Below are 22,917 nucleotides of genomic sequence, written 5' to 3'. Positions count from 1 at the left end.
TTCAATATTTTGCTAATTAAAAATGCACGAAGAACCAAGCTACTCAACCACGACCTTTTCCAGCAAGGGAATTCTCTCCCAGTGCGAGAGAGCCCTTACCGCAGCGAAGAATGGAGCCCTTTCCCTGGGCATCCGGTCAACCAACGGCGTAGTTCTAGCATCTCTCAAGAAGACGCCCTCAATACTTGTCGATAAGGAGCAGGTGCAGAAGGTCTTTAAAGTGTGCGACACGATCATAGCCACCTTTTCCGGCTTAAGCGGAGACTTTCGCACTGCCCTGGAAGTTGCCAGAGAAATAGCGGATGACTACTTCAAAGTGTACGGCACTTATCCGTACGTAGACACCTTCATGAAAGAGTTCTCCAAAGTCATTCAAGAAAAAACACAGAAGGGAGGGCTCAGGCCAATAGGCTGCATCTGTCTCTTTGCAGGGCATGCTCTGATCAAGAAAGATATCCACCCAGACGAAGAGGGAAGGCCTGTGATTGTAGAAACAGAGAACTATCTTCTGCAGCCGCTTCTCTATCAGATAGACCCCTCAGGCTCGATCAAGAACAGCTTTTCGTTTGGGGTTGGGAAGTTCTACAAGGAGTGCTCGCAGTTCCTGCTGAAGAGATGCACAGCTGAAATAGAAATACACGATGCTGTGATGACAGCAGCACTTGCTCTGAAGGAGTTTACAGAGACTGCCATATCTGAGGAGGACATGAGCATATCCATTATAACAGCAGACAGCATTTCCAGCTACGGAAAAGACGAGATAAAGGAAGTGCTCAGAAGCATCTAGTGAATAAATTAGTGATGGTGATCGATCTTTCTATTTATGTGTGTTTTTGAGCAATAAGTGAATGCATAGGGTAGAGGAGGCAGATGGCCTTAGTTTAGAGTATGAGCAGAGTTTAAGACGAAAAAATGCTAGATGCTTTACCAATACGATTATAACGATAGAAGTATTCTTAATTATTTCTTTGTTTTTTTACATTATCTACCAGATAGTGCATTTAGTCTTGACAGCATGAAATAAATAGCAATGATCTTTCAGCTCTATCTTCTTCTGTGCACGCTCTATCTCAAGCTAGCTCTCATAGTGATAGTTTGTACAGTGTGCATAGAATGCTACTAGTTTCTACTGGTGTAGTAGATTACTGTCCAAACTGTACTGCAGAAGAGCTATTAAAACTGGCAGCAGAGTTATGCAATGGCCTACAATGAATAACACATTACAACTTCATTATAGGTTCATGCGATAGTTCTGTATGATACCTAAGCAGAGGAGTACAGAATCAGTCATTTATGGAGTATGGGTTAATTCTGTTCAGGTGCTTCTTTAGACAGTTGGCATTGGTATTTTAATTTTCTCAAAATACAATATTTATAATACATTATTATTCTATAAGAACAGAAGAGTATAAAACTGCATGCCCATAGCAGACATTAAAAAGATAGAGAAGGAGGTAGGGACAAAGCTGGTGGCTCTCCTGAAAAACAAAGAGGTACTAGGAAAGATAAAGGACATCCTAGAGGACTGCAACGAAGAGAATCAGTGTAGCAACCACATTTTGACGATTAAGATATATGAGTGCTTGGAGCTGCTCTTTTTTAAGTGCGGTCTGCTCGGCAAGTTAAAACTAGACCAAATAGCGAACACTCCAAAAATAAAAAAGAAACTAAAGTGGATGATGGGAGATGTGTGCGCATTTCCTCTGCACTCTTTGGCAGTGGACATAAGAACGTACATTGACTGCCATTATCTGCCAATTTATGAAAGCCACAGCTTCATTGAAGGAGCAATCAGAACAATTCCTGCGTACATCATGAACTATGCAAAGACTGCATGGATGCTCAGTGCAGCAGAGAGCGCAGACTCTGATGACATGCGCACGAAAGTAGTGAATATGATTAAAATGGGCCTTGCGTTTAGAAAGCTAGAGGAGTACGATGGGTACAACATAAAAAGAAGGATTGCCAAGTTAAAAGAGAGCGCAAAAAGACGCACAGTGCACACAGCATACAGCATCCTTGTGCTCGACAACTCTCCGCTCTACAGAATATACGCTGAAATAAAAGACAAAGACGTGTATCCGTACATGGACAAGGTGCTGAGAAAAGCAGAGGCACTGATCATAGACAAAGGCGATGTGGACTCGGATGAGGCACTCAGAGCAATAAAAAAGATCAACTGGCTTAGCATAATATGGCCGTTCATCGAGTCAGTTGATCTTCTGGATAACGATAAAAAGCTCCATGGCTCAGAGGTCCTGAACTACATCAACTCGATAAAGAAAGTAAGAGCGTGCGATGAAGAGATGCACTTAGAGGCAATTCGAAGGCACACACAGGACTGTCTCCACGGGTACGTTAGTAGAAGATCAATGGACTTTTCAAACAACTGCATCTTTGATGAGATGTACAACCACTACGACGTATGCCACAAAGTAAAACTCATGGCAGAGGAGAGAAGAGACCAAACAAACGAAATGTGCAGGAAGTACGTGGTAGACTCAAAAAAAACATACATTCTCGGAAGAGTAGAACGGGCCGAAAAGATGCGCCGTGCTCTGATCATTGCATCGGTATTTTTGGCAGTGCTGTTGGGCATATCAGCGATAGTGGGGATTCTCATAGTGACAAAAGTCATTCCGATCAAAGAAGGGAGTGTTTCATACTTTGCACTGTAGAAGAGAATTTTCTACAGAAATGCAATGCTTTGGTATTCTGTCTCTGTTAGCCCGAGAATAAATATAAATAATAAACAATGAGCACCTTGAGAATAATAGCTTACTTATTGCTCCGCAGCAGACTCTTAAGACTCACAAAAATAAATATAATTTGAAAGTACTTGCATTCTTCTGAAATAAAAGTGTGTGGGATAATTTGCTCTTTAGCAGTGGAGTATACAATGATCTGTGCAACAGTAGATGTGAACAGTATGCTCTCTTTAGATTAGTAAGATAGAAGATAGTTAATATAACCTGAATTTATTTCTGCATTTCCTTTACAACAACCAAAAACATCACAAATGCTAAAGTACTTTAGTTGCCAGACAGACGGCTGTCCCCGCACGCTGGCTGTCTTTCTTTTCTGTACGCCACTTTAAGACTTTCCACCAAATCAGCAGCACTTGGCCGCTTTGCTGGGTTCTCGTCTATCATCTGCTTTATAAGGTTGTACATATGCAAGGATATCCCGGACTTTTGGACAATAGCCTTCTTTTCTTTTTTTGGGATTCTGCTCCAGGAAATAGTTTTGAGAGGAGCACCTACGTCAAAGAGCAGCTCAATGAGAACTAGCCCGGTGCTGTATATGTCGCTGGCATACGAGCACTTATTCTGAAGAAGCTCTGGCGCCATGTACAATCTATCCCCGTCAAACTCAATTTCAGTTTCGTCCTGTGCTGATCTGCTGATTCCAAAATCGCCTATTTTGGCAACCATGTGCCCTGCGGTGTCCATGTGCAGGTAGATGTTCTCGGGCTTTATGTCAAGGTGTATTATCTTCGACTTGTGCACGGCTTTGATGCCTTTGATTATCTGCAGGACAAGCGACTCTTTAGTGCCCACTGTGCAAACGTTCTTCTTCATGTACTCTTTCAGAGTTCCTAGGTTGCAGAAGGCCATTTCCATGTACAGCACGGCTCGCTCCTCCCATGCTCGAATTATCTTTACAATGTATTTCTGGTTTCTCAGCCTGTACAGAAACTTAGCCTCTTTTACTTCTTTTGACCTCTCTTTTTTTGTTGCCCATTTTCTTTTTGAAATTTTTATAACGGTCTCTGCTTTTTCGTCGTCCGTCTTTTGGAGATCTGTTTTGGCGCAGTGCGGGCAGAAGTCGTCCTGCCCCATCATGCCAACAGTTCCCTTTTCCTCCACGAGGTGCACGTCTGACTCGTTGCTTATGTACAGAGTGCTTTTGATTGTAAAATGAGATAAGAAGAAGCCCTTTACTGGGCAGACTTTCTTTGCTTTTATTACCCGGGTGGCCTCGAGGGTTTCTGCGCTGAACGGCTTTTCTTTTCTGCCTATTCTTTTCTTCCTAAACCACGCGCCCTCCTCTTCCATGTCCTGCACGTACTGCGCCTGCGAAAACACCACACATTCATTATCAAGATCCTTTTCTTTTATTTCATTTCTTTTTATATTTAACTTAAACGGCGTTTCTATGTTAGAGATATGCTTGATCGGGTTCTTTTTTTCTGGAGTCTTCGGGGTGACAAGAGAATTCTCACACTCCTCGTTGTTTGAGTCCTTATCAGAAGCATCTTTTGCAGCATGCCGCTTTTCCTCAGTTTCACCGCCCATATTATAATAAGAAAGTTTCCTTCAAAAATTTAATTTTGTATAAGAAAGACATGCGACGCCATCTTTTAAAATTAAAAATAAATTCACCAATTGAGTATTTAAAACATCATTGTAAACAAAAATTAGAAGGCAGCAGAAGAGGCTAGCTGCGGGGCGGGCTGTAGGGAATCTTTCCTATCTCGTATACATCTGGGTGCTCAGACGGCTCATTTCTATTTAACCCATTTCTGTTGCCATTTCCTCCGTTTTCCATGCCGTTATTCATCATATTCCCAGCAGTGCTGTTCATCATGCCGTTCTGAGCGATGCTATTGCTGCTATTAATTGCGCCAGAGTTCATCATCATTCCACTATTAGCTAGATTGCTCCCATTCATCATTCCATTATTCATCATATTGCCTGCACTATTGTTCATTGCCCCAGCATTAGCGATATTGTACTGTGCTGCTGGATGGCGTGGGTATATTTGCATTGGATTGTAGTTCTGTGCTATTTGCGAAAGCACAGCCTCTATTGGCACGGGGTTTATGATGTACTCAAAGTTCTCGTTTTTTCTTATGTCCACGGTTCTTCCGTCCACTCCCTCCAGAACATTCGCAGTTTCCTCCAGCTTATTTATCTCCTGCACCACAGCATTGTACGATGCGATCACAGACTGGTTCCATGCGGTGAAGAACGCCTCCAGTGCAGGCATCCCTGCTCTGTATGCGTTGTAGTAGAACAGGCGAACTTCTTCCATCGAGTATCTGGTCTCTGAAGATGGGTCTTTGCTGAAATTGGAGCCAAGTATCCACCTGGGGGGATCCAGCAGCTCTGATCTACTGATATGTTTGTTTCTGCACGATTTGCCAAATCTGCATCTTCCTTGGCTGTAGTAGATACACTCCATACTCTTCTGTAAAAGAAATATTATATACTGGGCGCGCGCACATACCATGTGCCAGAAACCCGCACACACAGTAAGCGAGCTTAGCTCAGTTGGGAGAGCGTTAGACTGAAGATCTAAAGGTCCCTGGTTCGAGCCCGGGAGTTCGCATTTTTTCTTATTTTGCACTGCCCGTCTGGCTTTATGTTTTAGCTGCATCATCCAGCAGCAGTGGTGCTGTGCTCTGCAGTGCAGCCCTGACAAGATGCACTGGCTGCTTAACAGGCTGAGCATATTTCTCAGCTCAAGCACCATTTACACGGCAAAGTGAAAAAGCAGCAGAATTTTCTTTCTGAGAGCATTCTGTGTGGTTGCCAGCCGAGAGATGGCTGTGTAGTGTGGCAGAGTGCTCATAGATTCTTTGCTATTGGCTTGCGTTAAGCTGCTCAGTGGACAAAGATGAAAAACAAAGCAGACTGCACAAATAGGCAGCTGGTAAATAGCGGTGAAGTAAGTGCTTTTATTTATAGAACCATTGCAGCATTCTTAATGTACTCCATAATGGGTCCTTTCTTCTTCAGCTCCATAGCTCCTATGCCCATGGGAAGCAGCTTGCCCTCCTCCTTTAGCTTGTTCAGTTCGTCTCTATCATATGGCGTAAATCCGTGCTTCTTTGACACCTCGATCAGCTGCTTTCCTGCTATTTTGTGCATTGCTCTTCTCAGGCCCTCCTTGATTTTGCTTTCGGTGCCCTCTTTGCTTCTGACGCTGATCAGCACCTGTCCGATCTGCACTCTGGCGGTTCTTCCGTTTGGCTTACCGAAGGATCCTCTCATTCCTGTCTGCAGTCTGTCGGCTCCTGCACAACTCAACATTTTGTTGATTCTGACCACGTGGTGCGTGTGCACTTTGATTCTAAAGTGGAATGCATCCTTGTCTAGATGCGTTGTGAGGTACTTGTTCAGCGCAATACGAGATGCCTCCAGTGCTTCTGCGGACACTTGCTCTTTCTCCAGAGAGATAAGATTGGTGCACACTGGCAGCTCCATTACAGTGGCCTTTCTCTTTCCAGTATCATATTTAGACACCTTCGAGTCGGGCACTCCTCTGCAGAATCTTGACTTGGGGTATGGCTTATTTTTTATGTATCTATAGCATCTTCCTGGTCTTCGTCCCATTACAAGGGGAGTAAAAATTATAAAATAAAATATTGAAAAAACAAAATGTGGATGCTATGGACAAATATAGCAGAAATAGAGGCAGTGCGGGAGTAAGAGGCTATTGCTAATTATTTACTTTATTTATCAGAATCAGCTATCCAGATGAGTATCTGCTGCCTGCTAGTCATCTGCCTGGTTTTTATCATCACTGTTTTTTCTGCTTAGCTTTGGCTCTGCTGAGACGAGCTTGATCACGGGCCGCTGTCTTACGTCTGTAGCTAGCGTTATTTTGTCTCCTAGAGACTCTATGTACGACAGATTCCTTTTCTTCTGCCGAACTATTTGCTTCTCTATTTTTGTGATGTCTTGCTCGTCTTCCTCCCAGAGGTAGTCTTCCGTAAGCACGGAGAGGTTCCATATGAACTCTGCAGACGCGTTCTTCGTGAGCTTTTTCTTTCCGTAGATGTCTCTGAGCGTGGTGCCGTCTAGCTCTTTGATGGCTTTATTTGCCTCGCTCTGGGTGGCATACTCTACGAGCGCGTATGTTGCTGATCTGTTGGGCATTGTTATTTTTTTGATCTGTCCAAATCGAGAAAAGAACACCTCCACTATTCTCCTTGTGAGTGCTCTGTTTGCGTTGTGTATTTTTACTACTCCGCGCATGTAAAATTTTATTCGAATATTTCTCTAATTAAACGGCTAGTTTTACTTTTTATCTGCTCTGACTAAGCACTGCTGACATCTGATTTATTGTGCTGCGTATTTACAATGGAGTTCTGCTCTAGATCAAGTCGTCATCTATCTCCACATCAACATCCTCAGGGTTGGAGTATATCATGTTTATAATGGACTCCTCGTCTGAGTCTTCCTCTTCCTCTGAAAAGAATGCATTTGGCTCCATGTCTGCTGAGTTCAGCTGGAAAACGTGTATCAGATACTTTAGGATGTTTTCTGTTGTGTTCTTTTCTGCAGTGTGCGATATTCTGCGCTTGTATTCTGACAGCTGCTTCATTGCACTCTCTATCTTGTGCATGGCATACGACACAAGAATGTTCAGCGCTGATGCCTCCGTGCTTGTAAACCCTGTTGATATCAGCTCCAGTGTAACTATTTTCTTCAGAAGGAGCATAATCTCGCATCTTCCCATGTAAATGTCATTTACAGCCTTGTTATCTGCTGTGTAGAAATTCTTGTTGTAGAACAGCTTCTTATCCTGCGCCATTCTCTCTCCCAGCTTGTACGCCTTGCTATTTTTGTTGTATGCGGTGTATCCAGAGAGAAGCAAATCATCTATTGTGTAGTAAGAGGGCGGTGATGCTCTTGGCTCTGGCACATAAACAGGGAAACTGTTGTAGAAGTGTGTGTACTCTGGTATGTACAGGGAGCTCTTTCTTTTTGTGTTTGTAGTAGCTGTATCACACAGCTCATTCATTCCATCTATTTCGCTATTTATTGTACCCAGACTATAAATGTTCTGGTTTTGCCTGATGGCCTCTGTTTCCTGTTTCCAGAACTCCCCCATTGATGCGCCTGTTCGCTTGCACGTGAACTCAGCAGGGTTCTGCAGAATAGCTGCGCGGGTAGCTACCATCTCTTTTCTCTGTTTTTCAGACTGTATAAAGTGGTCCACTTCTTCCTGCGGCTCCTGTATTTCTATTTCTCTCTCTGAAAAGAGGTCTTGCAGGAGAACAAGCGACTTTTCTTTCATTTTTTGTGCGTACATCGCATATATGTTCCCGTGCGTGCTGTTGAACTTAAAACAGTTTTCCCAAATTAGGTCGAGATCCTTCAAAAAATCATTCACATCGGAGTACTCCTGGAGAAAAAGCTTTTTTCCTATTTTCCCTAAATCTATCGGGTTTTTTATGAGGTTGTAGTACTCGGGGGCTTCTCTCTTGCTGACTTTGCTGAGAAAGGGCACAGAGAACGGCGTGTATGCTTTCAGCTTCGAAAGAATCTTTTCCATTTTCAAGTAGATTCTTTCCTGCTTGTCGGACAAGTCCTTCCATTTGCTCTTCGTGTTCATTCTGCTAATTATCTTCTGCAGCTCTGTCTTTTCGCTCGGGCACAGGGTCAGCGTGTTGATCAGATAGTGCGCGCCAGAGGTCTTCTCTTCTTCTTTCTTTTCCTCCTTCTTGTACGTATACCCGTCGTACTCTACTGTAAAGTATCGCAACATAAAAGAAAAATATACGCATTCGACTTTATTAATTTTGAGCGGATTTTGGCAGCAAATCGTACTCTGTTTTGATTTCTATTCTGTACTTTGAAAAAGCATCTTCTGGCGAGAATCTGGCGGGGTGTGCCGTCTGCACGTCTGTCTGCACTTCTCCGTCGTACAAACAGTATTTTTTAACTCCATCTACCATTCTGTATCCAATGCAGCCCATATTAAATAAAAATTGCGAACAGAAAAAATTTAAAGAACTTCTCCAATCTGCTCCAAACTATCTCTAGGATCAAACAAACAGAAAAAAGAGGCTAGGGCCACGAGTGGCTAGAAGGTGCATAAATCAATAGAAAATACCCTTGATATTGTGCCATGAGTGAGCACTGTACAAAAGCTGTAAAGATTTTAAGCGGAGGAACATGCACACTTTAATGACCAATATTTTATTTAATCGTTTGAGCACGCGTTAGCACTTTAGTTTGCAGGAGAATCTAATAAATTGCTGCTTTTAGCGCTTACCAATCGAACGTCCTTGAGCCCCAGCATGTTCTGGAGGTGCATCTGGCTGTCAACAGATACTCCTGATTTTTTGGAGTTATTTTTCTTTTTGGACCCCTTTGCTGGCTTCTTCTTCTGTGCAGCCTCGGTTTCCTCTGTTTTATCAGCTTCTTCAGTGTTGTTTGCTTTGGATTTTAGAAAAGATATATTAACACTCTTGCCGGCTGTTTTGTTGCTTGGCCCCTTTGCCACAGCTGAGTTCTCTGCGCTGTTTGCATCGGTGGCTGAGTTACTAGTATCTGCAGGGTCGGAAGCAGTTGCTTTGTTGCTCACAGACAAAAGTGTTGATTTGCCTGCACTGGAGCTGGAGCTAGAAGATCCGCCGAACAGCAAATGGAAGATAAATATGTTAAACATAATCCCAAAAGAGATGATTAAGATCAGCAGAATAATGAACAAGACCTTCTTTGTCTGAGACAGTGCTGAGAACCTCTCTTTGATTCCGCTGCTGCCTGTTGGCTGTGCAGTGCTAGTTCCTGAATCTATGGTTGTGTCTGCCATGCTTACCATACCTCCCGCATGCCCAATATATATTTGTATGTGAGACAGGTGTCTCACTGTGAAACGGCAGAACTTTTAAGCGCTAGCTATTTTGAATTTTGTTTTAGTCTGTGCAAATAGTTTTTTGCAAACAGTTTCATAAAATGATACCATCCATCTCCAAATTACTGCTTGAAGGAAAAGGATCGGTGGCCTCTGCTCTGGAGGCCCGTCTTGAGGCGCTCGCAGTCTATCCGAATAGCTCTGAAAAAACGCTGCTAGAGAAACAAACAGAAGAGATCAGAAAAGAGCGCACTTTCATCAACAATCAGACAGTGCTGTCTGCTCTGCAGGCTCTGGTAGATAATGAGGCTGATGCGGAAGAGTTTCAGAAGAAAGCAAAAGAGATACTAGAGACAGAATACCAGCGAAGTGTAAACTCAGAAGAGTTCTTTAGATTTGTGATAAAGTTTGGACTTTCAAATTAGAAGAGAAGGTGCACACACTAGACACACGTGTATATATAGTATATATGGTATGTCTCTATAAAGAAGTAAAAGCATTCATCATAAGGCTGTGCTTATAGACATGAAAAAGTATAAAAGTGTAGAGAAATAAAATAAATTCAAAAAGCACACAAGAAATGGCATGGGAGAAGTTTACAAAAAAAGAAACTAAAGACAAAGAGAGTTGGGTGAGCGCAAAAGTCTCTTACATGGACAGTGTGAGCGTAGACTCTAGCAATGACTGGTATTTTAGAATAGAGGGAAAAAAGCATATACTTCCGATTCAGAACATCTGCAGAGCCACTCGTTCGCAAGAAGAGGAGGAGTATCTTCTGAACAACAGAGAGGTTGCAATCATTTTGAAGCCCACGGGAAAGATTCGAAAGTTCTTCAGGATCCCCTCTGTGATACCAGAAACCCTGACTTACTACTCCAAGGGGCTTGTTGCAGGCATTTCAAAAACAAGAGAGGAAGTTGTTTCGTTTACAGTGGGGGGACCGTTCGCAGACTCTGAGTTCTCTATCGCAAACTACACTGTATCTGCGCGGCTGGATGACTGCGAGGACATCTATGCAGAGGACGGACTCTTATATGCACTGTATGCAGAGGGCGTCTGTGTTATGGAGCCCATTGAAATATAAGAGCAATCTACAAATTACACACAACTTATCCATCTAGCACACATTACATACGTACTTCACATCAGCTTAATTCAACTAGCTTATTTTACTTTGTTTATTTGAGAGCAACACAGAGCAATCAATCACTATACCAAATGCTTTCTAAATACTTCTCTCTATATAGACTAAGGGTTTTATTCTCATCAAAAGTAAGCACAGTAATTATTACATCTCTTCATGCTCAGCAGTATTAGCACCCGAGAAGTGAGATAGCTATTGACATTCTGACCAAAATACAACAAAATACAACAAATAAAGCATCTTTATATCTATCTTCTGTCACTGCTCTACATTAATAAAAAGTAGCTTTTTCTGAATGAAGTTACACTTATGCAGTGAAAATATTTAATAATGAGAAATTGAATTCTTGCACTATTCATTTCCCATTTTATTTGCACACATGATTAAAGGAGTGCTCATTGTAAATGCCTGCGGAGGGCTTATCTACCAAAACATCAAAGAAAGCGCGTTTGCAGGGAAGGTTGAAATAGACAAGCTCATAGCACTCGCAAGCACAATATACACAGCCATCGAAATACTCTCCGACCTCGAAGTGTGCACGCGCCAAGGGAAGTACAAGAGACTTTCCATCAGATACGAGCTGGCGTCAATAACAGCGCTGAAGACCCAAACTGGCCTGATTTTTGTCATAATACACGACCACACAGACAGCGCTGCAAGGATCAGCGCGCTATCTGATAGGATGCACAGAACGTACATTGATGATATTCTGTACAGCCCAGAGTACTATGTGGACGATAGAATACCAAAAAAAATTTTTAACGATATTCTTTAGACATGTCAGAGACAGCAGCAGAGGAAAGAACTGAGAAACAGATATTCATCAGCAGCATCAGCAATCTGCTTGCCAATCCAACAGAGAAAACAATGGGGGAGGTGAAAAAGATGACAAAGATACTTCTGAAAAAGAAGGAGAAGGGCACGCCGCGGCTTGTTGTGCTGGCGCTTGCCAAAGTGTTCTTCAACCTTCTTCCGTCGTACAACATTAGAACAGCTGACCACAAGTACAACTCGTCCTCCAAAATAACAAACTACGAGTACATTCTCATGCAGGAGTGGCAGGCCTATCTAAAGATGATCACGCGGTCAAAGACCGAAGAGTCGTTTGAGGCTGCAGCCATCCTTCTTCCGCAGGCTATTCTCTTCAACAAAAGCATGAAGCTCGTTGGAAAGGTCGTGAAAGGCACGGGGATGAAGAACAAAATAGGAAGAAAGTGCCAGCAGTCTCTCGTGCAGATATTCAAGTGCGACAAGGGAAACAGAATTGTAAAGATTTTGGAAGTTATCAACCAAATGAACATTGAAAAGCTCCCGAAGGAAACGATAAAAACCCTATTCTACATTTCAGATGAAGCTCTTACGAAGCCAGAGAACACAGAAAGACTGGCGCCTGCTGAAATGAGGAAGCTCTCAGTGGAGGAGAAGGCGATAAAGAAAGAGGCGCAGCTGCACTTTATGCCAGAGGAAATAAAGGCGTGGAAGGGAATAAACGAGCGGCTGCTGAGGATATACCTGCTCATTCTTACCACAAAGCCGATTGAAAAGCACTACTACGCGCTGAGCCAGATGCAGCGGCTTCGAATACCCGGAAACTTGAAGGAGGGAATATTCACGGTAATAACGCAGAAGGTGGCAGAGCTAAAGGAAAACCTCACACCACGGCGCGCAGCGGTGCTTGCTGTCTGCTACATGACTCTGCACATAATTTTCAAGGAAGAGCTTGACTTTACCTTCCAGATAGAAGAGATAGAGAAAATACCGCTGGAGACACTGCTCGACATGTCGGAGAAAGAGATAAAGATGTTTTATGCGTCGCTTGAGAAGATAGAAAAGCACAGGGGAACACCAGGCCTCATCAAGCTTCTCCTCGCCCGCGGGATGCACCGCATAGACCCTCTGCTGGCGGGCACGATACGGCACCTGATGCCCCGAGAAGGGCCCAGAGCCCTGGAGAAGAACAGCCCCACAGGATTCTGGGAGATCTGTTTGCTGAACTCCAAAAAGTAGAGATAGATAAGAGCAGAGAGTAAGTGAGATAATAAATATAACCTGTGAGTTTTATTAAGAAAGAACAGTACTTGAACAACTTTTATAATTATTTTTACGGACAATACACACAGACAATTGGTTAACGACGAGCCGAGGATATGGTGATTTGTGCATGGCAGTCACACCCACTCCTTTGGCTTCATTTCATCAATTATTTCTGAATATGCTGTTTCAAGAGGAGCCTGGCTCTTTTCTACTGCGGCCTCTGGGTTTCCTTCTTCTGTTGCTTCTTTGATAAGATTTTCGTGGGATATTTGCTGCATGGTCTTCTCCATCTCGTAGATCTTTAGGAAGTGGTCTGCGCTGTCGAAATACTGCTTCTGCGACGCCATCTGTCTTCTTTGGAGATACTTTATGCCAGGAAGCGGCTGTGTGTCGATTGACTCTTTGTTTTGTTTTGGCTCTTCTGACAGCGTGGGGGTTCGTGTGGCAGAGCGCGTTGTTTTTAGTATTTTGTTGCTTATCGCCTTCAGCTTTCGAATTATCATAATACTACCCCGTACTGGAAAATATAAATCATTTTCGCTGATTATTCGTGCACTCAAAAAATTTGCTGCCCCTATGCACAGAGAGTGGCTGCAAAATGCGCTTGCCCAGCTAGGAGTATCTGCGAAAGACTGCAGAGAGGAGATACTCGGGTACTTGGTTGGAATAAAAGGACGAAAAGAGTGGAAGTTCCTTGCGCAGCCCAGTGCAACCGTCGAGGACTTGTGCGAAGATCTGAAGCTGCAGACAAAATCGACCACCATAGAAGTGTCCAAGGACGTCTGCAAAAAAAGAATAATAGATGTTAAAGAAGAGGTTGACATTATAATAGAAAATAAACAGATGCTGTATCTTGAAATAGAGAGTATACAGATGCAGCCCCTTGCAAAAAAGATGGAAGAGAAAGAGACAGCGCTAGCTGTTGCTCTGCAGAGAATCGGGACAAAGAAGAGGACATGCCAGCTGTGCAAGACAGGCATTGCAGCGTACAAAAGAAAGAAAGATATTCTGATATGCACGAAGGAGAAGATACTGTGCACGCAGTGCTACAAGGACTTCCACTGGAACAAAAAAGGAGAGAAGAAGTACGAAGACTTCACATACGACATAAAGGAGGAGTAGCAGGCAGACTCTGCATTCTCTTCTATGCAAAGCAGGATAGTATATTCTGCATGCACTAACTGTGCTATGTTCAGCTATTGTTGTAAATATACCAGTGAATGTCTATTTAGTCTTTTCTTTGCATAAAAGCATGTATATAGGGGCAGCATAAAGAGTAACCAATACATTTTGTTTTTACTCCTAGCATACTTACTCTCTAATTAAATGCCATAGGCAAGTGTTTGCATCAAATAAATGCACAGAGCTTGCCTAGAGAAGTAGATAGCGTGTTTTTCCTACAGATCATCATATGTGCATGGTCTTTATCTTTGCTCATGCTCTAACGAGAGTTTAATAAACTATATGTATAACCCAAAAACATTTTTATTCTTGCATATTTATGCACTCCTTCATTTAATGAATAGTTGCCGCCTTTCTTCCAATTCACACCACAGCACCCAAACATAAGACAAACGAGCTTCTAATGGAACAGAGAGTGCTGCTCCATTTGCACTTGCAAAAACATGAATTATGCAGCTGTTGATATTTCTCCCATAATTTCTTGGAAGAGCATCAAATTAATTAAGCCAGGCCTTGATGCATTTGTCGCGCTGCAGTCAGAATGAAACAGTGGGTGTACCGGAAGAGAGCGGCGGTGCAGAGGAAGATGTCTATGGAATGTTCAACTTTATTGATGGTTTAAACTCAATTAGCGGCATTTGAATTAGTGCGTCTGTTTTTAACTGCTATCAGATACAGGGCGTGGATGCAGGCTGGTACGTACCCCAGGAAGCACAGCAGTATGTTTATCAGAAGATCGATTCCGCACCCGGCAACTAAAAAGACGGCAACGGGGGCTATTAGAATTGCAAGAATAATTTCTATGAGCGTGGCGCAAGACATATGATGCAGCCGCAAAAATATATCATTTATATAGATTACTAAATTTTAATTCATTCAAAATAAAACAACCTAGAACATAGTCTAAAAATGCACCAAATAAATTACAATTTCAGAAAAAATTAAAAGTGCACAGCGCCTAATGGACTGCGCTTAGCTAATAAATCTGGGTTTCAGAGATGTGTCTGTTTTAGGATAGAGCACAGGGTTTTACATCCTAGGCTATGTTTTACTTACGGCCTGCAGATCTCTCCTTTAGATAGAGACTGTTTGATGGAGTAGTGCATAGAGCTGCAGAGTATCCTTCGCTCTGTGCAGTATTTTCTAGAGCATTTCATGTGTTTAAGGACCTTGTTCTAGAACAGCTGTGAAGCCATAGCAGATATAGCCACTACGTTAGCTATCTAGTAAAGCCTGCTCTATTGATGCTGCTTGTTCAATCTGGTGCCTAGAAGCTAATGCTACACTTTTTTATTTCATCTCACAGTCTCTTACTTTACGCAGAAAAAAAGCCTTCTGAATGTTAAACAGTAGACTTTTTTACAGCTTATACTGGGCGCAGAGAGGATGCAAAATTAAAAAAGTGTACATGAAAATTCTGGCGGTAAGTAGACAGTAGACTTTAATAAGCGCTTTTGTGGAACATACTGCACACTGCCTAATAATTGAATAAACAGCAGAGCACTGGGCTAAGTTTAAAAGGCTAAAATGAACAGCCATGCAATAAATTACATTTATACTTTACGCTGGAATAGCTATGCATTTATTGGATAGGGTGGTTTTGATCGAATGCATCTTCTGAGCAGACAGGAGACGCCTAGCAGTAGCGGGCAGACAGTAAAGGGTAAAGAACAGAAAATAGGCGCATTGACAAAATCTTATCAGATGTGGTTTATTTGAATATGCAGCATGCAATTACCATGCATAAATTAATTTTTCTTTGCAGATGCATTGCGCAGGGGTGGTTCCAATGACATTTGGGCAACCAAGAGGAACTGTATGCATAGGAATACTTCTGCAGTGCAGACAGGGGCTTGTTTTCAGGCCCCTTATTTTTCAATCTCATTACTTTCAGTGCCAAGCTTCTGTTTCTTGCTCGAAACAAAGTCCTCGGTCCCTGGGATGTGCCGCACTTTAAACTTTCCCTCGGCGAAGAGCGACTCCATTCCGTATGTTGCTTCAACGGGCTTCTTTTCTTTGTCTACGTTTCTGTGCAGGAAGGGCGTCTTTTTGTCGTCTCCAGCCAAGGGCGATTCAGCAGTGCTGTAGTTCTTTACATAGTTAACCCAGTTGGCAGAGGTCGTTTGCGCCTGCGTGAGCCGAGATGCCACTATTTCATACGACTCGTCCACCTTCCGCACTATCAGCTTCACAATGCTCACGCCTCTGATGATAAGTTCTGACGCATTGGTGCGCTGCACCTCTTCTCTGTTGGACAGGCGGCCAAGCATTTCCAGCGATCCCTTGTTTTCCAGCACAGTATCCAGCATAGACTCGACACTCTGGAAGACCCCGAGTATTCCAACGAGCGATGTACCGCACACTCCGAGACTGCTAAGCACCTTCTCTTCAAAGGCGCTTGCCTCCATATCCTCCAGCACATATGCTCTCAGCGCTGAAAATATCTCGTCCTCTGTTAGGTCGTGTGTCTCTTCCTGCATGCCCAGCTCTTTGGCCACCTTGTTCACAGCGGGCTTTACTCTTTTGCCGCTCACTGCCTCTACCACTCGGTTGCAGATGGAGGATAGCCCGCGGAGAACATAGTATATCTCGGGCGTGACTAAGAACACTCCTTCGCACGTGGCCAGAGAGGAGATCAGGCCAATGGACTTTTCTTTTTCCGCTTCCGCTTCTTTCTCATCCTCTGTCTCCATTCCTGTAATGAGAATGTCAAACACTTCCTGAAAAATAGACTTAGACGGGATGGTGAAGTGCACGTCTGTGGAGGCATCAAGGTCCTTAGAGTACTGTTTGATGATCGATGTTTTTCTCTCGCTATTGCGCATTTTGTATCCTTTGACATCAAGCGACTTAATGTAGTTTCTGTCCACGGTGTTTCTCCACATCTCGGCGTTGGTTGTTCTCGACTTGATCCACTGAGTTTCGATTGATCTCAGCTGCTTCAAGACAACGGGTATTGCGCGGATGGGGTGTGCAATAATTCCCAGGATGATGTCATCGCTGGCGGGCCCGTAGACTATGGAGACAATTTCCTTGTCGAGGGCTGTGAGCTTAAGAGGGGGCAGAGGAGCCTTTGCATGCTCCTTCGAAACGTTTGCATCGTCAACAGCAATTGACTCGTACTCCATAAGGCGCAGTATGAAAGAAGAAACCCTTTCCAGCAGAACATCGCACTCGTACCTTTCGTCTTCCACCCTGTAGAGGGCTTCCTCGTGGCTGTTCTTCTTGGCAAAGATAAAAGTAGAGCTCTCACTGGAGAACGTAGGACACGCCACGTACCCTGTGTTCAGAACAGAGGCATCTTCGGGAGTCTGTCCCGTGTGGTGCGACTTTCTGTACTTCTCGGGAAGGACTCTGTACGACCCCACCTTTCTGTAGGTCTCCAGGCTGCTTTGTATGTGCGGGGGTGCATTTACTTCCCGGTGCCCAATGTAGTAGCGGAACAGACTGAAAAGAGTAGGTGCTCCGCGCAGGAAAGGCTCAATCACCAGGAGAAGGGAGTTTGTGTTAAGAAGGCCCTGGTTGAACATATTGAGTGCTTTGACAAAGTCTTTATACACGCCCTTTCTGCTGAGAATAGCGCGTATGTCGTGGAGCATGGTGAGGGAGTCAGATGGCTGCTGTCTCTGCGCTGGCCTTCCCCTCTTCTCTGGGGACGGAAGAAAGACCATAAACTCTGAGATAAGCACAGGGTCATCCTTAAGGAGCACTTTGATGCTCGAGAGTATTTCGGAGATGGGCTTTTGTTCTCTGCTGTTCTTGTACGACTGGACAATGCGGAGGAACTCAAACCAGGCAACAGGCGTGTTCTCCAGATGCTTTCTCACTTTGTTGAGGTAGTTAACCACTCGCCCCATGCTGTCAGAGTCATTCCGCATAGACTGCGCTTTTATTCCTATGCCAAGGCCCTCTAGGTCCCGCCGAGGGTCGTATGGCTGTTTACTAGCTGCACTGTACTCTGCTGGGTGCTTGTTCACTGGATACTCTTCTTTTGGCCTCTCTCTTTCCCTTTCTCTCTCCCTTTCTCTTTCTTCTGGCACATCTCTGCGTCTTTCTCTTTCTCTTTCTGCATCGTGCACTTTCACTTCGCCAGACGGGAGTATTTCGTACTTCTTTGGCAGGAACTGGTTGAATCCTTGGATCAGCTTCTGGTTTCCGTTGAACAGGGTGAGCATGATTTCTATGACTGTTTTTGCGTCTATGTGTCTGTCTTTGTACTCTTTCATTGTCTTCAGGAACTTGTTGTACACCTCTTTGTTGTTTTTGTACTCCTCTTTCACTATGTCCAGATAGCGCATGGCATCCTTTATCTGCACTTTGGCGCTTCCTCCCACCTCTGGCATGAGAATGGTTGACGGAGCGTGTCTCGGCTGCTGCGGCACAATGGGCTTTTTCTCCGGGGGTATTCGCGAGTGGTGCATTTCGCCCATGTACGGGTGCTGCCTGGAGGGCGGGTAGTATCTTGTCTGCGAGTGCGGGGACTGGCGCCCTGGAGGGTACCCCAAAGGAGCTTTTCCGTACGGGTTGTATGGCATGTATCCTGCGTTTGAGTGGACTCTGTATCTGCCGCCTGGTGGCTGCATGTGCATCTGCGAGGGCCTTTCCTGCCTCTCTCTTTCTTGTCTCTCGCGCTCTCTTTCTCTCTCGGGCGGCCTGTACCCGTAGTGCATCATGTTTTGGTGCGGGATGTTTGGCATGCTCGGCATGTGCGAGGGATCTGCAACAGGGGCTACTCTTCCGTGATTATTACTGTGCGGGGGAGAAGACGTCTGGGCTGCTGCGTTCTTCTGTGCAGCTTGTTCTGCGCCTTCTGGCGCCTTGAGGTTGAGGGGAGGCAAGACTGTGCGCATATTTTTAATTACATCTGTTTTCTTTTGATCTTCCATACAGGGGTTAAAATATAAACAAAGGAATAAAATATTTAACACATTCAATAGATCTCTATCATAAGACAATAAAGAGCTTAATAAATAAATAAATGATTTAATATACATGGGCTCTGGGAAGACAGAACAATCGAAGAATAGGGAAGGCGTGTGCACTTCCAGAGGAAATAGGAGAAGGAACAAAAAGAACAACCTACTGTAAAGTCTTGTAGTGAGCAGTGGAAAGCTGTTCAAGCTGCAGAGGAGTAGGAAGATCGACTGTTTGCATTTAGAAGAAAACTGCTGGCTGTGCTGTGCTGATTGGATGAGAAGCCTGTGCAATCGGGCAGTGCCTTTCTATTTTATTTTGCAAAAAGAGTACTAATAATTTGCACACTTGGTATTGTTATTTGCAGAAAAATACATTTAAAGGGTGCACAGTAGAAAGGAGTGCAAAGGGTCTGATTGGGCCTAGATAGCAGGAAAGAGAGTAAACTTACTGCAGTGATATTTATAAGAGAAGAAGAAGATATAAAACGTTTTATTAGGTCTTTGTCTTCTTCCTGTTTGTTTTTCATTCTCGGGGTGTGGTGTTTTTATTTATTAGCTGCTTACTGTGCATGTTTCTGTGCAAACTGTGCACATTGACAAAATAATAAGAATGTTTCCATTTAGAGCATTTTTGCAGGGTAAAGAACAGTTTTAAGTAAAAGTGTTTGTGTGGAGGAAGGAGCATGTTTTGAGGAAATTGCACAAGAACAGCAATGTGCAGTCTTCTAGATGATATAATTGATTTTTGCAGTGATCCTCTTCTGTCATTTCTCTTCTGTCAAAGTGATTACTTTTCTCAATCAGTGATTACAACTCAAGTATTGGCATTATAATTTATTCATTCAGATGTGTAGCATTTGCTCTGTTCACTCTCTTTGTTGCACGGAGCTTTTCTCAATGGACTCTTCGATCTGGTTTACGAGGTTTATGTTCTTGTTCAGAAGGATGTTTATTTTATTCGGGACTCCAACATCGAGCTGCGACACAAGCTCGTTAAACTCTGCTATCAGCGTTCCTATTTCTCCGAGGGCTGAGTAGCAAGGCTTTTGCGATGACTCTGTGGAGGATCTCTGCAGCTTCTGTTTGAGCTTGTCTATCTCTGCTTCAAAGTACTCCAGCACTGTCTCTATCTCTTTCTGTCTCTTCAGCTCGTACTCCACCTCTTTGCTTACTTTTATGTACTTGCTTCTGCTCTGCAGTATTTTCTCCTCCACTTCGTATGCCTTCTTTGACACCTTCTTAAAGCTTGACACGCTCTTGTTCAGCTCGCCTATCAGCTCTTCGAGTATGGATCCGACCTTCTTCTGCAGATAGTGGTATGGCTCTTCGAATAGTTGCATTTCCGAGTGCAAAAAAATTAATGGCTTTTATTGTTGCTGGCGGATGCAAAGGGCTTGTTGCGTGGAACAGCCTCAGTAAAAAGTGCAAAACAGTCGAGATAGACTATGACATCAGCAGGATTGCCTTTGTCGATGGGCTGGCTGTGTGCATGTCAAGCGATCTGCACATATACGATGCATCTACCATGCTACCTGCGGGGCGCATGCAGGGGCACTCCAAGAGCATCACATCGTTCTTCTTCAAGTCTTCTCTGCTCTACACTACAAGCGAAGACGGGATGGTGTTTGCATGGGACCTGAAAAGTAAACACCCGGTAAAAAGTGTCTGTGTGGGGAGCCCTGTGGCAAGCGGGGTGGTGTACAGGGATGAGATATATCTGTCAGACTACAGTGGAAGAATATACAAAAAAGACGTTTTAGCAGGAAAAGGAAGAGGAAACTGCTGTCTGTATCTGGAGAAGTACAAGGACGAGCTCATTGGCTACAATAGAATGGGGAGGATGGGGATAGTCTCTGCGAATAGCCCAAATACACTAGAAGACGCTATAACAGTAGGGGCTGGGTACGGGACCAGATGCGCAGCAGGAGAAGTGCTAGCTGCTGGATCGTCTCAGGGGATGGGATTTGTAGAAAAAGTAAACGGAGGGCTAAAAACCGTTGGATTTGTAGATACACCAGGATGGGTCTGGGACATTCAATTTTCAAGTGCAACAAAGGAAGTGTTCTATGCGTGCTCTAGTGGGGCCTTGGGGAAAGTGTCTCTGTGCAGCTTGGATGGAGCTAATCAGAGAGAAAGACCATCTGCCATTGCGTCTACTGTGGAATTCTCAGTAGATTATCCCCTTAAAGCACTGGGCGTGCAGAATGAGCAGAGAATGAGCTACTAGGCTGCACAGGAGAAGTGAGTTCTTGGGCTGTTTTTAATTTGTGTCAAGTACTTCTAGTGTTTGTTTTTCATTTAGTTTTATCTTCTGATGGAGATGGGTCATCAAAGCTGAAGTGGAAAAGAGACAGAGCTCAAGAATAGTTTGAGAATAGTCTAAGATGGCGATGAGTAGATGGTGTTTATTCTTTGCACTGCATACGTTAAGATAATCTGTTGCATTGGCATCATTATTTCCAGGCTGTTCCTCTAATCAAAGAGATAGATAAATAGAAAGAATAATAGTCTCTAACTGGATAAGATAATATTGCTGGTAGAAGAAGTGTTAGTACACAAACAAAGGGAATGTTAAAGCTGCTTTTTTACGTTGAACTCGTCTTTTAGCTGTCTGAGTAGCTTTAAGCGAGCTAGAGGAGAGAGATTCACAAATTGCTCTGAGGAGCTGAGTAGTGATGTGTTAATAAATAGATTGTTTTCCTTCTCCTCTTCTACAGTCAGAAACATTCCCGATGTTTTTATCTTCGCAGGCTCTTCTGTAATCTCTCTTCGGAAGAGCACATTGCTCTCTGAGTAGTCGTGGCCATAGTACACGAGCGTGTTAGAAGGAAGACTGGCAATACGGCGCAATGACTCTTGCATCATCTCACCGGTGCCCTCTGTGAACCTTCCACAGCCTAAGTAGAAAAGCGTGTCGCCAGCAAAGACCACGGGCTGCTGCGTGCTGCTAGATCTATCTTGCACAAAGAATGTAAAACTGTCCAGTGTGTGGCACGGTGTGTGCATGCATGTTATCTCCAAAGAGCCTACCTCTAGCACCTCCCCGTCCCTGCATATGTGTGTATTGAGCGATTTATCTGATCCTGCGTATATTTTTGCATCTGGAAAGCTTTTTAGTATTCTGCTGTTCCCAGATGAGTGGTCTTCATGGTGGTGCGTTGTTAGCGAAACTACGTGGGAAGGCGCCTTTACAGAGTCTAGGGCTGCTTTTTGGGCTTTTTCTGGCTCAATGGGGTCAACAAAAACAACTTCGCCGTTTTTACCAATTATTACGTACATTATGTTTGTTTGTCTTACACCAATGGGAATAACTATCATAAGATGCAAAAGTTTTCTCCTTTATTGCAGAGCGCATGAACCATCGAATCATTGAAATAAAGAAGCTACGAGGAGAGGTGAAGATAGTTAAGGCTGAGGCAGACCAGGTGGTGTACATAGCAGATATTATAGAGTCGCAGGTCTATATTAAAGGAAAGTGCATCAAGGTGGTGGCAATCGACATACAAAGAAGCTTCATAGGCATTAAAAAAGCCACGGCAACGGTGGAAATAGCGCGCGCCAAGAACTCGCTCTTCCTGCTGGAGAACATTCCTATGTCAATACTCGAGCAGTGTGTGGAGTGCAGGATAGGAACAGCTGCAAAGAACACAGAGTTTCGCATCAGAAGGAGCACATGTCTCTCTTTGGTCTCTCTGGAGGATGCAGAGATAGAGGACAAAACGCCGGAAGAGATAGACGAGATATGCCGGACAAAAAAGGAAGAGCAGCTGCCAGACGAGATACAGGTCTTGCTGGAGAATGGGGAGATAAAGAGCAGCATATCAAAGAACATCTAAACAGAAATAAAACATTTTACATGTGAGTTTATAGAATGTAGCTGCAGCTGTGGTATGTGCAGCTGTAGTGTACATATTTAAAATCAGTGGATTTATTAATATGCCATTATCTACTGGTGCGAAGAGTGTACGGTCTGCTGCAATCTTGCTAGTTGTTATTCTCGGATTATTCTGCTTTTACACCAATAGCTGGATGACTTTGTTTTCAGAT

The 22,917-nt window shown here is 43.7% G+C and overlaps 21 protein-coding genes across 21 annotated transcripts; 9 read left to right on the top strand and 12 right to left on the bottom strand.

The window, feature by feature from the left end:
* Positions 1–22: 22 nt before the first annotated feature.
* NEMIN01_0720 (20S proteasome subunit alpha 2) lies at positions 23–787 on the top strand (the record flags this gene model as incomplete). Its single annotated transcript, XM_051476662.1, has 1 exon — positions 23–787. The coding sequence occupies one exon, from the start codon at positions 23–25 to the stop codon at positions 785–787; it is 765 nt and encodes a 254-aa protein (XP_051332622.1).
* Positions 788–1,418: 631 nt separating this feature from the next.
* On the top strand, positions 1,419–2,678 carry NEMIN01_0719 (uncharacterized protein; the record flags this gene model as incomplete). Its single annotated transcript, XM_051476661.1, has 1 exon — positions 1,419–2,678. One exon carries the CDS (start codon positions 1,419–1,421, stop codon positions 2,676–2,678), a length of 1,260 nt encoding a protein of 419 aa, XP_051332621.1.
* Positions 2,679–3,032: 354 nt separating this feature from the next.
* Positions 3,033–4,298, bottom strand: NEMIN01_0718 (membrane-associated tyrosine- and threonine-specific cdc2-inhibitory kinase; the record flags this gene model as incomplete). Its single annotated transcript, XM_051476660.1, has 1 exon — positions 3,033–4,298. The coding sequence occupies one exon, from the start codon at positions 4,296–4,298 to the stop codon at positions 3,033–3,035; it is 1,266 nt and encodes a 421-aa protein (XP_051332620.1).
* Positions 4,299–4,440: 142 nt separating this feature from the next.
* NEMIN01_0717 (uncharacterized protein) lies at positions 4,441–5,187 on the bottom strand (the record flags this gene model as incomplete). Its single annotated transcript, XM_051476659.1, has 1 exon — positions 4,441–5,187. One exon carries the CDS (start codon positions 5,185–5,187, stop codon positions 4,441–4,443), a length of 747 nt encoding a protein of 248 aa, XP_051332619.1.
* Positions 5,188–5,687: 500 nt separating this feature from the next.
* On the bottom strand, positions 5,688–6,341 carry NEMIN01_0716 (large subunit ribosomal protein L10e; the record flags this gene model as incomplete). The annotated part of the gene is made up of 1 exon (XM_051476658.1): positions 5,688–6,341. The coding sequence occupies one exon, from the start codon at positions 6,339–6,341 to the stop codon at positions 5,688–5,690; it is 654 nt and encodes a 217-aa protein (XP_051332618.1).
* Positions 6,342–6,503: 162 nt separating this feature from the next.
* Positions 6,504–6,986, bottom strand: NEMIN01_0715 (uncharacterized protein; the record flags this gene model as incomplete). Its single annotated transcript, XM_051476657.1, has 1 exon — positions 6,504–6,986. One exon carries the CDS (start codon positions 6,984–6,986, stop codon positions 6,504–6,506), a length of 483 nt encoding a protein of 160 aa, XP_051332617.1.
* A 118-nt stretch (positions 6,987–7,104) lies between these two features.
* NEMIN01_0714 (uncharacterized protein) lies at positions 7,105–8,502 on the bottom strand (the record flags this gene model as incomplete). The annotated part of the gene is made up of 1 exon (XM_051476656.1): positions 7,105–8,502. One exon carries the CDS (start codon positions 8,500–8,502, stop codon positions 7,105–7,107), a length of 1,398 nt encoding a protein of 465 aa, XP_051332616.1.
* A 28-nt stretch (positions 8,503–8,530) lies between these two features.
* On the bottom strand, positions 8,531–8,713 carry NEMIN01_0679 (H/ACA ribonucleoprotein complex subunit 3; the record flags this gene model as incomplete). The annotated part of the gene is made up of 1 exon (XM_051476621.1): positions 8,531–8,713. One exon carries the CDS (start codon positions 8,711–8,713, stop codon positions 8,531–8,533), a length of 183 nt encoding a protein of 60 aa, XP_051332581.1.
* A 254-nt stretch (positions 8,714–8,967) lies between these two features.
* NEMIN01_0713 (uncharacterized protein) lies at positions 8,968–9,561 on the bottom strand (the record flags this gene model as incomplete). Its single annotated transcript, XM_051476655.1, has 1 exon — positions 8,968–9,561. One exon carries the CDS (start codon positions 9,559–9,561, stop codon positions 8,968–8,970), a length of 594 nt encoding a protein of 197 aa, XP_051332615.1.
* Positions 9,562–9,695: 134 nt separating this feature from the next.
* NEMIN01_0712 (uncharacterized protein) lies at positions 9,696–10,019 on the top strand (the record flags this gene model as incomplete). The annotated part of the gene is made up of 1 exon (XM_051476654.1): positions 9,696–10,019. One exon carries the CDS (start codon positions 9,696–9,698, stop codon positions 10,017–10,019), a length of 324 nt encoding a protein of 107 aa, XP_051332614.1.
* Positions 10,020–10,174: 155 nt separating this feature from the next.
* On the top strand, positions 10,175–10,678 carry NEMIN01_0711 (uncharacterized protein; the record flags this gene model as incomplete). Its single annotated transcript, XM_051476653.1, has 1 exon — positions 10,175–10,678. The coding sequence occupies one exon, from the start codon at positions 10,175–10,177 to the stop codon at positions 10,676–10,678; it is 504 nt and encodes a 167-aa protein (XP_051332613.1).
* Positions 10,679–11,117: 439 nt separating this feature from the next.
* Positions 11,118–11,513, top strand: NEMIN01_0710 (trafficking protein particle complex subunit 4; the record flags this gene model as incomplete). Its single annotated transcript, XM_051476652.1, has 1 exon — positions 11,118–11,513. One exon carries the CDS (start codon positions 11,118–11,120, stop codon positions 11,511–11,513), a length of 396 nt encoding a protein of 131 aa, XP_051332612.1.
* A 2-nt stretch (positions 11,514–11,515) lies between these two features.
* NEMIN01_0709 (uncharacterized protein) lies at positions 11,516–12,745 on the top strand (the record flags this gene model as incomplete). Its single annotated transcript, XM_051476651.1, has 1 exon — positions 11,516–12,745. The coding sequence occupies one exon, from the start codon at positions 11,516–11,518 to the stop codon at positions 12,743–12,745; it is 1,230 nt and encodes a 409-aa protein (XP_051332611.1).
* A 161-nt stretch (positions 12,746–12,906) lies between these two features.
* NEMIN01_0708 (uncharacterized protein) lies at positions 12,907–13,275 on the bottom strand (the record flags this gene model as incomplete). Its single annotated transcript, XM_051476650.1, has 1 exon — positions 12,907–13,275. The coding sequence occupies one exon, from the start codon at positions 13,273–13,275 to the stop codon at positions 12,907–12,909; it is 369 nt and encodes a 122-aa protein (XP_051332610.1).
* A 73-nt stretch (positions 13,276–13,348) lies between these two features.
* On the top strand, positions 13,349–13,894 carry NEMIN01_0707 (uncharacterized protein; the record flags this gene model as incomplete). Its single annotated transcript, XM_051476649.1, has 1 exon — positions 13,349–13,894. The coding sequence occupies one exon, from the start codon at positions 13,349–13,351 to the stop codon at positions 13,892–13,894; it is 546 nt and encodes a 181-aa protein (XP_051332609.1).
* Positions 13,895–14,578: 684 nt separating this feature from the next.
* Positions 14,579–14,776, bottom strand: NEMIN01_0678 (uncharacterized protein; the record flags this gene model as incomplete). Its single annotated transcript, XM_051476620.1, has 1 exon — positions 14,579–14,776. The coding sequence occupies one exon, from the start codon at positions 14,774–14,776 to the stop codon at positions 14,579–14,581; it is 198 nt and encodes a 65-aa protein (XP_051332580.1).
* Positions 14,777–15,822: 1,046 nt separating this feature from the next.
* On the bottom strand, positions 15,823–18,840 carry NEMIN01_0706 (paired amphipathic helix protein Sin3b; the record flags this gene model as incomplete). The annotated part of the gene is made up of 1 exon (XM_051476648.1): positions 15,823–18,840. One exon carries the CDS (start codon positions 18,838–18,840, stop codon positions 15,823–15,825), a length of 3,018 nt encoding a protein of 1,005 aa, XP_051332608.1.
* Positions 18,841–19,736: 896 nt separating this feature from the next.
* On the bottom strand, positions 19,737–20,210 carry NEMIN01_0705 (uncharacterized protein; the record flags this gene model as incomplete). Its single annotated transcript, XM_051476647.1, has 1 exon — positions 19,737–20,210. One exon carries the CDS (start codon positions 20,208–20,210, stop codon positions 19,737–19,739), a length of 474 nt encoding a protein of 157 aa, XP_051332607.1.
* Positions 20,211–20,230: 20 nt separating this feature from the next.
* Positions 20,231–21,097, top strand: NEMIN01_0704 (uncharacterized protein; the record flags this gene model as incomplete). The annotated part of the gene is made up of 1 exon (XM_051476646.1): positions 20,231–21,097. The coding sequence occupies one exon, from the start codon at positions 20,231–20,233 to the stop codon at positions 21,095–21,097; it is 867 nt and encodes a 288-aa protein (XP_051332606.1).
* A 344-nt stretch (positions 21,098–21,441) lies between these two features.
* NEMIN01_0703 (hydroxyacylglutathione hydrolase) lies at positions 21,442–22,188 on the bottom strand (the record flags this gene model as incomplete). Its single annotated transcript, XM_051476645.1, has 1 exon — positions 21,442–22,188. The coding sequence occupies one exon, from the start codon at positions 22,186–22,188 to the stop codon at positions 21,442–21,444; it is 747 nt and encodes a 248-aa protein (XP_051332605.1).
* Positions 22,189–22,223: 35 nt separating this feature from the next.
* Positions 22,224–22,706, top strand: NEMIN01_0702 (uncharacterized protein; the record flags this gene model as incomplete). The annotated part of the gene is made up of 1 exon (XM_051476644.1): positions 22,224–22,706. One exon carries the CDS (start codon positions 22,224–22,226, stop codon positions 22,704–22,706), a length of 483 nt encoding a protein of 160 aa, XP_051332604.1.
* Positions 22,707–22,917: the final 211 nt, after the last annotated feature.

Source organism: Nematocida minor (assembly GCF_024244105.1).
Source record: "Nematocida minor strain JUm1510 chromosome Unknown 7908, whole genome shotgun sequence".
NCBI classification, from domain to species: Eukaryota; Fungi; Microsporidia; genus Nematocida; species Nematocida minor.
Note: the sequence above shows the minus strand (reverse complement) of the source record. Positions and strands in the feature narration are given on the sequence as shown.